The sequence below is a fragment of the Lampetra fluviatilis genome, chromosome 5, assembly GCF_964198595.1.
Source record: "Lampetra fluviatilis chromosome 5, kcLamFluv1.1, whole genome shotgun sequence".
Classification (NCBI taxonomy): Eukaryota; Metazoa; Chordata; class Hyperoartia; order Petromyzontiformes; family Petromyzontidae; genus Lampetra; species Lampetra fluviatilis.
The window spans coordinates 9,224,487-9,239,468 of record NC_136279.1 but is presented as its reverse complement, the minus strand read 5'-3'; the positions used below and the strand labels follow the sequence as shown (position 1 = coordinate 9,239,468).

Here is a 14,982-nt window from a genome sequence, read left to right as displayed (position 1 = left end):
CCTCCCCTAGGTCGACTTAGCCTCACATGAGCACCTGGTGCAGTGTGTAAATATCACCACTAGGGAGACAAAGGCCACCAGGCTAAGTGCTGGCCACCCACACCCGGCCGTCATAGGTGCTCACAAACAGCACTTTCTCCAAAATTTTGTTAAGTCTATATGGGGAATCTTTGACTGTGTGACTGTGGGTGTGTATGACTCCAATCCTGGTAGCCCGAGTTCAGCTCACAGCCTTGGGTAATTTCAGTGGTAATTAAGTGAACAGGTTCTGGGTCTCCCTTAGGTCGACTCAACCGTAAATGAGTACCTGGTATATAATGCGTAAACATCAGCACTTGTAAGACAAAGGCAGCCGGGCGTGGAACTGGCTGCACCACACCCTTGTGTGCTATGATGACCTTAATAGACATTCGCTGACAGCGTGTCTGGCCCCAACAGTCTATAATGCTCAAAGGTAGGATCCATGTCCTGAAACGTTTGTGCAAACGTGTGAAGATGAAGTTGTGTGTGCATGCATGCGTCTGCGTGCGTACTTGTTTTTTATTTCAAATGTTCAACCTTCACCAACATAAAGTCAAACTAAAGCTCCTTTATGATTATTATTAAGGCTCATACAGAGCCAGACAAAGGCAGCCTTAGGATGATTTCTTATAAAAAAAAGACTTTAGATATATTTTCCTGCGGGGTTTCATTTCCATTCGCACCCTCGCGTTGCCCCACGAGACCACGACGGTGAACAACTTCCACTCCGACGCCCTCCCAGCGAGCAGTGCACCACCCCGCGTCGCTGGCGTACCTGCGTGGGCACTGGTGCCGGTGACAGTGCCGAGGGGCGTCCCCACGGGCGCGTCCTCGCGCACCGAGAACGAGAGACGCGGCCTCGGGAAGGTGACGCGGGGCCCCAGAGCCGGGGATCCCGGGGAGCCGCGGCGAGGGGGAGCGTCGGGTGAGGGGGAGCCGCCGCGGGGTCGGGAAGGCCCCGCCGCGTCCCCCAGCAGAGACACGCGGACGCGAGTCTCCGAGAAGAGGCCTCCCTGAGAGATGGCGAAGCATAGAGGCGGGGGGATGTATGGACACAGACAAGAGGGCAGGGAGAGAGACGGTGAGACAAATACAGAGATGAACGGAAACATACGGACAGATACAGACAGATGCGTGCGCACACAGAGAGATGGATACACAGAAACACAAAGATAAACAGACAAACACAGACAGAAGTAAGCATTCAGAGGAGAGAGAGCAACAGAGACACAACGCAGACAGAGATTCACAGAGATATCAGCAAACACAGATACAGATACAGAGACACACATGCACAAATATTCTCCCACATAAGCACACAAATTGGCACATGTATAGAGAAATAGGGGCAACAATACAGAGACATACAAAGAAAGATACACAGAAACTCCCATACAAAGACAAACCACAACACAAAAAGAGAGGGAGACCCACAAAGACTAAGGGAAACACACAGAGGGTATGCCATTAACAATGGGAATAATATTAACGCTGATTAATTGATGTTAATACGTGTAAACATGAATCAGAGGTGTGGACTCGAGTCATGTGACTTGGACTCGAGTCAGACTCGAGTCATGAATTTGATGACTTGCGACTCGACTTGGACTTGCATAACAATGACTTTGTCCCACCTATGAGATGTGGACTCGAGTCATGTGACTTGGACTCGAGTCAGACTCGAGTCATGAATTTGATGACTTGCGACTCGACTTGGACTTGCATAACAATGACTTTGTCCCACCTATGAGATGTGGACTCGAGTCATGTGACTTGGACTCGAGTCAGACTCGAGTCATGAATTTGATGACTTGCGACTCGACTTGGACTTGCATAACAATGACTTTGTCCCACCTCTGACATGAATATACCCAAGCAGTTGTATTCACTCGCTGGAAAACACCACTCAGTATTTCAGCAAACCATGTTCAAAATGGAGTTGGGCTGCCTGTAAAATATGGACGCCATCATTGTTATCACCATCATGAGCCACGGTCACTGCCCTGCTGAACGAAGGCCTCCCAAAGCCGATGCCATCTCACACTGGTCAGCGATGACCCAATGCACCTTGCCACTGCGCGAGAGCTGATTTAATCGCTCCATCTCCGCATTTTGTTAATCACGGTTGGCTACGTACGGTGCAAAAGAAGTTCAACATACATACATTGCGTGTCCCCCGGGTTCCTGTTCCCTCCCTTTGCTGGAACCCATGACAACTCATAAGGAAGCCTATGCCAGAGCATCACATAGGTTACGGTCGAACGGTCACCACAGATGGGAATCGAACCCGGAGTCGGCGTGGCTGCAGGGTGTGCGATAGCGGCGATGCCATGACAACGACCTCCTCCCGCTGCCTGGTGTCACTCGCTCGCTCACACAGGACCCCCTGTACGGGGGTCCCCCGAGTCTCCCCCCCCCCCGCTGTGAGACCAAGGGTCAAATGGCCCACTCTTGCTGGTGGCAAACTTCCCCTGAGGGATACACGCACAATGATGAGGCGTGGCAGCGGCGACGCACGCCTGTGATCTCGGCGCTTACTCGACATTCTCCAATGAAGGCTGAAAACTTTACGCGTTGCCAAATGAGACACGCGGAGAATACATCTCCTTAACATATCCGTCTCTCCAGATACAAAATACAATTATTTCTTCCACAACCATCAGCCCCCACGCCCACCCGGCCTTCTGGGCATGCATTATTTAAGCAGAATTAGCTCGAATTGAATCAATGCTGCTGAAATTATGCACTCCCGGAAGGCCATTGGGCTGATGGGTTGCATGAAAAAAATACTTACATTTTACATGGAGAGACAAGTATGTATGGCATGATGTTATTACTTATATTCTCCACAAAGAAGCAAATTATTATTTTGTCTATGCATTAGCTTTGTCCGTAACAGGGGGAGGGGCATGATGACGCCCGTGAAGTAAACCCAATATGAACCATCCTGTCGTATAAAGTTGCATTTTGCTGTTCCAGTCAAATTGATCAAAGGGTTGCTCAGGACTCTAATTGGAGACACGAAGCAGAACAAAAAGGACTTTGCAAAAATGCTAATTTATGTTTGCCCCGACGGCTACTTATCAGCTTCTGTACCGCTAAATTGAATACTTCTGAAGGTTAACACATGTTGAAAAGGATTGCAGAATACATGCTGCATTTGTACACGTACATATATGTGGTCATTAGCAGTAGCCAACGCAGTTTGATCATTAAAAGTCAATCTCAACGTCTCTCCGCTAAAACGACCACGGAGATCCATCACTCATTTCAACGCATGGAGAGGCGCATGTCTGCATTTATCCCGACAGATGAGAAGAGGAACACTTATTGTAGATAATATCCAAGTCAAAGACAACATAGTGACTGTTAATCAAGGTCAGTGGGATTGGGAAGGCCACATCTTTCGAAGCGACGATGGCCGGTGGTGGCTTAGAAATTGACAGTGGCAGTCGAAAGAGGGAGCATGCCTGGGAGCACCACAACCACGGAGATGGAGCGATGAAATTAGCTCGTGCGCAGAAACTAGATGAGATTTTCTCGCATTGCAGGACTGTGAGTAATGGTGACAGCTTGGTAAAAGCCTTCATCCAGCAGCGGTGGATAGACCATGGTGGATGATGTTGGATGAGGCATCTGAATTTCCAATTATCCGAGATTCAAAAGGAAGGGGATGTTTTTTTTGACGTGTTTGTTTAAACGTTAAAACACAAATTAAGCTTTCAATTTAGATACAAACACACATGTATCAGCACATACACACACATAGCTATACAAAATACACACAATGACAAACAACAGAGACACAAAGAACAAAGATCCCCATTTAGCCTCATGGACCGTGGGGGCATTTGCCGCTAGCAATCACCAATTAAGGCAGTGCGGCGCACAAGGGGGTGGTGTGGTCAACCGCCACGCCTGGCCGCCTTTATATCCCCATTGCCGATGCTTAGCCACCGCACCAGCTACTCATTGAGGGCAGAGTGGATTATAGGGGAAGGTCAAGACAGGTTCAGGTACCACTCGTCACTGATGTTAGCCGTAGCTGGGAACAGAACACAATGAATAATAGCGCAGAGTGGGAACAACTGCACCACCACCACCACCTCTACCCGCGTGCGCTTACAAGCGTTTACACGTAAACAAAGGCAAAGATCCCCCGTGTAGCCTACACATGCTACTGGGGTAGGTGCTGTTAGCGAGCACCTCTTTAGGCCGTCATGGCACATGAGAGGGTGGTGTGGCCAATACACACGTACACACGCACACGTTCACGCACGCACGCACACGCACGCACACACGTGCACGCGATGGCTGATGGCAGAGACGCGCGTCTCTGTGAGCGGTGGTGTTGGCAGATGGTAATTGTGTGAGATTTTTGTGGAATCCCCAAAGAGACACAAAATTAAACCAGATCACAACGGCTTTACCCGAGCCTGCACTCACACTCGCGTAAGCGCACAGTCATGCACTCACGTGTACATGCTCACTAAACTTGCACACACACACATGCACTCATATGCAAACATGCTTATATGTTCACTAAAATACAATTCTTACATACACTCTCTCATATACATGCATGCACACACACTTAATGCTCACGAAACACACTCACTCGCACGCTCACAATTGTCGGTACTGATGCATCCACACCCATAAATACACTAATTAAAGACAAAGACACTAAAAAACACGCACACGTCACAAAATACACACATGCATGTTACACACTCATTAAACACACTGAACACTAACACACACTCAACCCACTTACGCGGTCACTTGACGTGTAAACACACAAACTTACACTTGTACGTTTACACACTCACTCAAACTCACAAATACAAAGACCTCCGTATAGCCTTAACAGACTGTTGGCGCAAGTGCTGTTAGCGAGCATCTATAAATGCCGGTACGGCACACGAAGGGGTGGGTGGCCAGCACCACGCCCGGCCGTCTTTGTCTCCCCAGTGGCGATGTTCTTACACACCACACCAGGTACTCATTTGAGGCTGAGTCGACCGAGGGGAGGCCCAGGACGGTTCAAATAATCATCACTGGTGTTGGCCGTGAGCGGGAATACGAACTCGGGTCGCCGGATTCATAGCGCAGCGCCCCAATCGCTACACTACTACTCACACACTCGGGTGGTGTGGCCAAACTAAGTCACTGGTACAGAAGTGAGATACACTAACAACCACTCCACCAATGTTACACGTGCGTAGAGGTAATGATCCCCTGGCTGTCCATGCAGACTGTTGTTAACAGGCACCTATTCAGGCAGGAACACTATATATGGCATGTAAATACTCAAAGAACCCTCACACACGAGGATAAAGACCCCCCGTATAGCCTTAAAGACTGCCACGGCAAGTGCTGTTAACAAGCACCTGTGAAGGCCGGCACGGCACACAGGTGGGCGGTGTAGCTAGCGCCATGCCTGGCCGCCTTTGTCTCCCCGATGCTGATATTTGGCTGTGGCCATGAATCGAATCAAGCTTGGGGGGTTCGGATTCTTAACCACGTGGGGAACCCACCATGTCACAGCTTCCATCCAACACAAAGAACACACGCGCACAGGGCTGACACTGTCGCCCAAATCGACCCCACTCTGGATTCAAACTCGTCGGCGTCTCCCGCAGTGGTATTGTTAACGCACGCAACAAATTTGCATTGAATACATTTCCCAAAGCGCAACTGTTGAAGATCGATAGCAAACCAATCAATCATTCAATCAGTAAGAAACTCAATTAAAGAATTGATCGAGTTCATCCGTTGAGCGCGAGGAATACATTAAAAAGGACAATGCATACATTTACGCACTCACAGCCACGCACTGCCACGCACATGTGCACCGACAGACGCACGTACACGCGCGTGCAATTAACATCCGTTATCGAGGCCAGCCTGGCTTGGGGCTCAATGAACCCCAGGGTTAGAGGTCAAATCTCAAAACGAGGTCAAACAGCAGCTGTCTGTTGAGTCACACACGCACATCCATTCATACACACGCACACACGGGCATTTCCACGTACATGCATACACACAGATGCAAACGAATACACACTTAAACACACACAATAATTCGTACATACACATGGAGATGCGCACTTACAGTAAATACACTTTCATAAAGTAAACACGGATTGATGCCACGCAGCTACACACGTCAGACACGCAGTCACAAGACAAAGGTCCCCCTTATAGCCTTCATCGACTTGTGGGGCAAGTCCTGTTCGCAAGTAGCACCTATGAAGGCTGGTACGTCACGCGAAAAGGTGGGTGGCCAATCACATGCCCGACCACCTTTGTCTTCCTCGTGGCGATGTTTACACACCGCACCAGGTACTCATTTGTGGCCGAGTCGACCTAAGGGAGGCCCAGAACCGGTGCAGAGCAGGAATCAAACTCGGGTCACCGGATTCGTAAAGTAGCCCGCTAACCGCTCGCACTACCGCAGAACAGACAGTCACACGCGCTGAAACACATGCATTAACACACACACAGACACAAGACAAGGTTTCTACGTATCGACTTTGTCGAATGTTGGGGCAGGTGCTTTGAGTGAGCACCTATTAAGGCCGTCACGACGCACGAGGGGGTGCTGTGACCAACACCACGCCCGGCCGCCTTTGTCTCCCCGGTGCTGATGTTTACACAATACACCAGGCAGCTGCTACATGAGGCCGAGTTGGATTACAAGAGGCCCAGGAACGTATTCTGATATAACTCGCCACTAATGTAAGTCATGGCCGGAAAATGAAAGCAGGTCGCCAGATTTGTAGCGCAGTGCGCTGACCACTACAACCACCATTTGACCACACTCGCACAGACATCTCTCCTTTGGTCTGGTCTGTTGGGGCAAATGCTTTTAGCAAACACCAATTAATACATGAATCAATATCCTGCATTGTCAAGGGAGAAAACAGGCTATTATGAGCGTGTGTAAGTGTGTGTTCATTTGATGTCCTTTATTTAGCCGGCTCGAGAGTCCTGGTGAGATTAGTTACGTCGTCGCTGTAGCGATGCATCAAACATGCAATGGCAACATTCGTTTGGAGGGGAGCGGTGGCGCAGTGGTTAGCGCATTGCACCATAAAAACCGTGAGAGTTCGACGCCTGGCCGCAGCTAACAACTGTGATGGGTCATATTTAAAACTGGCCCTGGGCCTCCCCTAGGTTGACTCGGCCTTAATTAAGTACCTGGTGCGGTTTAACATCATCACTGGAGATAGAAATACGGTCAAGTGTTGAGCTGAGCGCACGACCCGCCTTGTGCACAGTGCCAGCCTGTCAGCACTTGCCCCAGCAGCGTATGTAGGTGATGCTGGGGATCTTTGTCTTTGTATATATGTGTGCGTGTGCATGAATATTTGTTTGTTGTGTGCGCGTGCCACACACTGCCCCCCGGGAGTTCACACAGCCTCCCCGTGGCCTCCCCAGAGAGAATTGAAATGAAGCAGGGACTGGCTCTCAGTCAAAACATCCCAGTGCACATTCATCCACACGTGCTCGTACAAAGACAAAGATCTCCCGTGTAGCCTTTAATAGATTGTTGGGCCAAGTGCTGTTCGCGAATATCACCTATGAACGCCGGAACGGCACACGAGGGGGGTGGTGTGGGAAGCACCATGTCTGAGCACCTTTGTCTCCCCAGTGCTGATGTTTACACACCACACCAGGTACCTATTTAAGGCTGAGTTGAACTAGGGGAGGCCCAGGACCGGTTCAGATAATTGTCACTGGTGTTGGCCGTCAGTGGGAATCGAACTCGGTCCACCGGGTTCGTAGCGTAGCGCACTAAGCGCGTTGCCACTGCTCCCCAGACACTCAAACCGCACGGACAACACACACTCGCACACTAATTCACACATTCACGGCAACATGCATACACGTATTCACAGATACACACGTACACTGACATATAAACGACCGCATGCAGGAAGAGATACAACACCTACACAATCACATGCATAACAAAGACTCACACATGCGTATGCATGCATGCACGTAATGGACACACAGAGACAAGATCCCCCGTATAACCTTGACAGACTGTAGGGCAAGTGCTGTTAGCGAGCACCTATGAAGACTGGAACGGCAAATGAGGGGGTGGGTGGCCAGGACCACGCCTGACCACCTTTGTCTCCTCAGTGCTACTTTTAACACACCGCACCAGGTACTCATTGAGGCACAAACAAAGACAAAGATCCCCCTATAGTCTGAACAGATTGTTGGAGCAAGTGATATTGGCGGGCACCTATGGACGCCGGCACGACACATGAACGGGTGGGGGGCCAGCACCACGCCCGTCCGCCTTTGTCTCCCCAATGACGATGTTTACACATCGCACCAGGTAATCATGTGAGGCTGAGTCGACTTAGGGGAGGCTTAAAACCGATTCAGATCATCGTTATAGGTGTTGGCCGTGAGCGAAAATCAAACTCGGATCCCTGGGAACGTTGCACAGCGCTCTCACCCCTGCACATAAATACAGACAGAGACTACACACCCACACGGACACCTACAGCAACAAATGTACAACGCCAAAGATTCTTGCAATGGTCGTATATATGTGCACACCCAGACACAAATGCACGCGCACAAGTGATTATATCCACATGCACCCACACATGCTTGCACACAACACACAAACATGCATGCCCATGCACGCAAACACACACACACAGGCAACCCAAATGCAGGCATTTGCACACGAACAACACACAATACACAAACACATTCACACACGTATAAACAAAAAAACAACCACAAAAGCTGCCATTTGCCACTAAGTGGTGATCAAATTCCCTTGTGCCAGGCTAGGTGGACTTTGAGGCCACGGGAAATGTGGAAGGCGCGCCGGCAAGAGGTCACGTTAAAGGGTGACTGACTGAGACTACTGGCAGATAAACGCAGACACACACGGGCACATGTGCAAACAATGCAGACATATGCGTGGATGTCACGTGCAGCCACACATAAACACAAACATGCGTGCGCGGAACCCTTCAAAGACTCAACAGGTGCCAAGAGTTTCCCGTAAGCACTTCACTCAAGACTCCGGCAAATTCTCGGTTCGATCCCCGCAGGGAGGAAGAGGGGATGAGGGCCCGAGGGTTCCCCTACAGGATCTTAGGCGCATACTGTACACTCGCTAACAAAGACAAACATCCTCCCGTGCAGCCGAATGGAATGCTGGGGCAAGACCTGTTAGCGAGCGCCTATGAAGGCCGGCACAATACACAAGGGGGTGAGAGATTTGGCCGACCTTCCATCTCCCCAACGCTGATGCTTTACACAATGCAAAAGACACTCACTTTAGACAAGAGTTGACCGAGGGGAGCCCAGTGCTGCCACTCCCCATACCCTGAGTGTAGTTTGGACAGTGAGTACTCATTCGGTGCTGAGGCAAACCCTAGGTGAGGGGGCCTTGTCCAAGACCCAGTCGGTGGTGCTTAGAGTTGAGTCACTCACAATGCACGCAATCTCACAAAATCTTGGAAGCTAGGCAGGGCGGCACTTAGTAGTTGTCTGGAATGCCAGATGTTGTAGGTTTGAGCTGTGAGGTAGCCAGGAAATGCAAATATGAACGGTGAATCGTTGAATCTATCCGCGCAGAGCTAGGAGTGTTATCCCCCTCGTATATGTGGAGTATTTCTCCGGACACTCTGGTTTCCTCCCACACGAAGCCAAACGCTCATTCGTGGCACCAACCAAGCATCCCAATGCAGGACCCTCCTGAGAACCAGTTCTGAGACTCAGCAAGGTTTTCCTCATTACATAAATGGCACAATGTATTCATCATAACCACAGACCTCGATCAAATCTCCCAGATGAGCCTAATCTGATCAGATTTCTCACCCTAACCAGCTAAGTAGCAGGGTAGAGCCGACAGACTCTGCGGGGCAAAGTGGTGGAGAGCAGACAGCCGGCTACCCCAATCTGCGCTAACCAGCACGGCCAAACCACCACTACCCCCGCCATATAACCCGCACGGAATTTGGCAGGCCCTCATCCAGCACGTGCGTGTACGTTCCTTGTGATCGTTATCACTTCACGCGGAGACGATGATGTAGGGGTGACCCAGTCTCGTACCTTGTCGGTGGCGCGGACAGTGAACGTCTCCGTCGAGACGTCGGCTCCGAGCGAGCGGCTCACGCACAGTGCTCCGCTCCGAGTCCCCACGGAGAGCCAGGGGGACGCGGCGGGGGCATCCGACGAGGCGACACGGGGGACAACGGCCGAGGCGCCGGCTGGCTCCAGCGAGTAGCGGACTTCTCCGAACTCACCGCCGTCACCATCCAGTGCCACCACCTGCACCGGCAAGGCAAGGAACGGTGACAAGCGTCATCATCGGCAACAGCATCATGACCATCAGCAGTTGTAGCAGCAGCAGCAGCATCTTCATAATCAGTTTCGGCGTAATGATTATTGTCATCATTGGTTTAAGCATCGTCATCATGGTAAGCAACCTTTTGATCAGCATCATCATCAAGATCAGCATCTTCATTAGCACCATCGCAATCATGAGCGATATCATCATCAGTAGCAGCAGCAGTATCACAATTACTATGGACATCAACTCATCCTCCTCTACTGTGCCTAGAGCCTGGAACTCATTTCCACGAGAAATCCATGCTGATGACTCCTTGCCCCTCTTCCAGTCCAGGCTCATGAACTTCCTTTTTCTCCTCTGCCTATCACTGGTTGCCTATTTCTCCCGATACAATATACATGACGGCTCTTCCTGTACAGCCTCTTGGGACGCAGTTGCATTTCCACACGGTATACAAATTATACATTGTATACGCACAGGACACATCACATATATATACACTCTCAAAAACGGCACACACACAATTTCTGGCACTCATATACACATTATACACTAAACACATGTACACACACCATACATGAAAGACAAATATCCTCCGTACAGCCTTCAACAAACTGTTGGGGAAAGTGCTGTTTAACGAGCACCTATGAAGGCCGGCACGGCGTACAAGGGTCGCCAACACCACGCCCGCCCACCTTTGTCTCCCCAGTGCTGATATTTACACACTGTACCAGGTACTCATTTTAAGGCTGAGTTGACCTAGGGGAGGCCAGGACTGATTCAAATATTCAACCGTAGTTATTGGGAACGAAACTCGGGTCGACGGGTTTGGAGCGCAGTGGCTCAAACCACTGCACCACCACTCCGCTTACATTAATCACACAGCCACATACACACTTGACACACCATACACACTGAACACACACTATACACCAAGCACTCACACATACACTATACACTTAACATATATATACTACACACTTTACACAGATACATTACACACTTAACACACATTATACAGTAAAACACACGCACACTCGCCACATACCAACACACGCGCGCTCATTTCCGATCCAGTGTTGGCATGGAAATTCCTCAAAAAATGACACACATCACCATGTAAACTACTCACACACCTCATATCCCCCCACACATCATTCTATGCTCACACCTCAATACCGCACGGTGTAGGTCATGAGGTCATCACGACCAATGCCGCCACAACTCTCCATCGCTCCCTTCCTTATGCCAGATTTCTCAGAAGCTGAGCAGTCAACGACCAGTCTCCAAGCCCATCTGGCTCTAGGTCTTCTCACTGTGGCAAAGTTGACAGGGGGGCCCTCCAAGGACCGCCCTTACAGTCCCATTATCGCTGACCTCCGGGTACCACTCCAACGCCTGTCTCGGTAACCTGCCCTCCTCCACCCTGCACACGTGCTCCCGCCCATCACAACCTCCTCTCCCTGATCACATATATGAGCGGCTAATATCCCCATTCTGTTCCAAACCTATAAGTTTCTAACCCTATCCTTCTCCATCTTGCACACGTGTTCCACCCATCACATGCTCCTCTTACTGATTACATCCGCAGCACTTTCGATGCACGTTCTGTTCAGAACCCCTAAGTCGTTTACCCTATCCTGGCATGAAATTCCTGGCATCCTCCATATGCTCCTGTTTCTCAAAGGCCAGAAGCTTCTTTTCTCGTTGCTTTGATAGAGTCCAGCCCCCTGACCCGGTGCACCGACACGGACATTACTCCTGCCTCAAACACCCGTCTCCTCACGTGAAAGTTGACCTCTCCACGCTCGCGCAGTGGTTTATGCGATCAACGTTACACCTCCTCGCCCACACCTCACCCTTCACCAAAACTGAAACTTTAACACCACACCTCATCCAAACATCACACATCAACACCACAGTCTCACGCTTCACCTAATCTAACATCTCAACACCACAACCAACTCAAAGTTCACACCTAAACACCACAACTCACTCAAAACTCACCCATAAGCACCAAACCTCACTCAAAACTCACCCGTCAACACACCTGACCCTTCACCAAAACTGACACTTCAACACCACACCTCAACCAAACCTCACACATCAACACCACCCCCTCACGCCTCACCTATCCTAACACCTCAACACAACACTTCATTCAAAACTCACCCCTCAACATCACAGCTCACTCAAAACTCACCCCTCAACATCACAACTCATTAAAAAACTTACCCCTCAACATCACAACTCACTTAAAACTCACACCTCAACATCACAACTCACTCCTCAATACCACACCTCACCCAAAGAAGTCCCACCACACATACTGCTGGTAAAACTAAAAGTTCTGTAAATATTCAAGAACGTTTGGGCAATTCCTTCCATAACCAGTATTTTTGCAAGATAGGTCAATAACCCACTTGCTGTCCCACCATCAACTCAAAACCCCACACTTTGGGAGTCTTACAAAGTATGTCACTACCACACGCCCCACGACCACCACCGCACACCAACATCTCTCAAAGGACCACACAGCACCTCACTGCTACACATATCCCTCACCACTACACATTCTTCCCACCCACACCACCACCAGATTTACATTTCTCACACCACAACACCCAACTCACGACACCCCTACAGATCTCACACCACTACCACGCCAGGAACCGCCACACCACACACCACCTCACATCCGTCTCACCTCACACCACCACCACCACCTCACTACCAAACATATATGCAACTCACACCACCACATTCCTCTCAACTCATACTACCACCTTATTACCAAGCATATATGTAATTCACACCACCACCACCCCCATATTCTTTCCACCTCATGCCACCACTACCACCTCACTATCCAACATCTATGAAACTCACACAATCACCACCACATTCCTCTCACCTCATGCCACTACCACCACCAACTCACTCCCAAACATCTACGTAACTCACACCACCACCACCACCACCACACATCCACATTCCTCTCCCACCTCATGCCACCACCAACACCACCACCCCCCTGCTCCCACCCCCCTTCACTCCCTCCCCCACACAAACGTGAGCGAAGGATCACTCACGTAGAGCTGAGTGAAATGAGGTCCCATGTAGAGTTTATTGTTTTAGGGAGGAATCTTTAGACGGACACAGACACACACGGGGAGTCACGGGTAGTCATGGGTAGATGCGCTACAACATACGTGGACACACGCGGAGTCACAGAGAGTCACAGGGAGATACATTGAGAAATGTAGAGAAATAGAGAGATACAGGAGGCACTAGGAGACACGGAGAGATATACCGAGACACGGGGAGACACATTGAGAAATTTGGAGACGAGGCACGAGGAGACGTGGGGAAATACACTGAGAAATTGGGATACACGGGACACATACTGGAACAAAGGGAGACACGCGAAGGCTACACATTCTGAGACACGGGGAGACATGCTTGATGGGATACATCGAGGCACGGGGTCACACACAGCCAGACACAAACACCTACGGGCACAGAAACACAGACATAAACACGCTCACACCCACGGGCACACATACATACACATAGAAACGGACACACACACACAGAAACGCATAATAATATACATTCACAAACATCCACACATGCATGCACAATCCCACAAATATACACGCATCAGGACAGGCAAACATCTCCAGGTAGGCACTCATTCTGGCGCACAAAGACAAATACAAAATAAAAAAAATCCCCCGTATAGCCTGTAACAGACTGTTGGGGCAAGTGCTGTTAGCGAGAATCTATGAAGGGCGGCACGGCACACGAGGGGGTGGGTTGCCAACACAGCTCCTGGCCGCCTTTGTCTCCCCAGTGGCGATGTTTATACACCGCGCCATGTACTAATTTTGTGGCTGAGTCAAGCTAGGGGAGGCCCAGGACCGGTTCAGATAATCGTCACCGGCGTTGGCCGTGAATCGAACTCGGCTCGCTGGGTTCGTAGCGCAGCGCGCTAACCGCTGCACCACCGCTCCCCACTGGTGCACACTCCCATTAGGGACCACCTCCAGGCAGACGAACCGACAGGTCGCAGCACCAACACGCAGGTTCACACCCCTACAGGCAGACGCACACCTACAGGCAGACACACCCCTACAGGCAGACACAGACCTACAGCCAGACACACACCTACAGGCAGACACACCCCTACAGGCGGACACACCCCTACAGCCAGACACACACCTACAGGCAGACACACACCTACAGGCGGACACACCCCTACAGGCGGACACACCCCTACAGCCAGACACACACCTACAGGCAGACACACACCTACAGGCGGACACACCCCTACAGGCAGACACACACCTACAGGCAGACACACAAGTACAGGCAGACACACACCTACAGGCGGACACACCCCTACAGGCAGACACACACCTACAGGCAGACACACACCTACAGGCAGGCACACCCCTACAGGCGGACACACATCTACAGGCAGACGCACACCTATAGGCAGACGCAACTCCAAGCGCACACACATCCACTGGCAGACCGGGGGTTTGGGAGTGGGAGGAGGGGAGTTGGGTTAAGAAACCCAGAACGGGTGGGGTCTGGCGTGTGTCCACAACGCT

The 14,982-nt window shown here is 50.5% G+C and overlaps 1 protein-coding gene across 3 annotated transcripts in view; it reads right to left on the bottom strand.

Annotated features, from left to right (window-relative positions):
- Nucleotides 1-14,982, bottom strand: part of LOC144932519 (protocadherin-16-like) — a 65,703-nt gene that overhangs the window by 35,405 nt on the left and 15,316 nt on the right. For all 3 annotated transcript variants that reach the window (XM_078856685.1, XM_078856686.1, XM_078856687.1), the window contains exons 9-10: nucleotides 10,123-10,341; nucleotides 797-1,034 (exon numbers count right to left, since the gene is read on the bottom strand). In XM_078856685.1, the coding sequence (XP_078712811.1) occupies nucleotides 797-1,034; nucleotides 10,123-10,341 (457 nt within the window). The remainder of the gene's footprint in view (nucleotides 1-796; nucleotides 1,035-10,122; nucleotides 10,342-14,982) is intronic.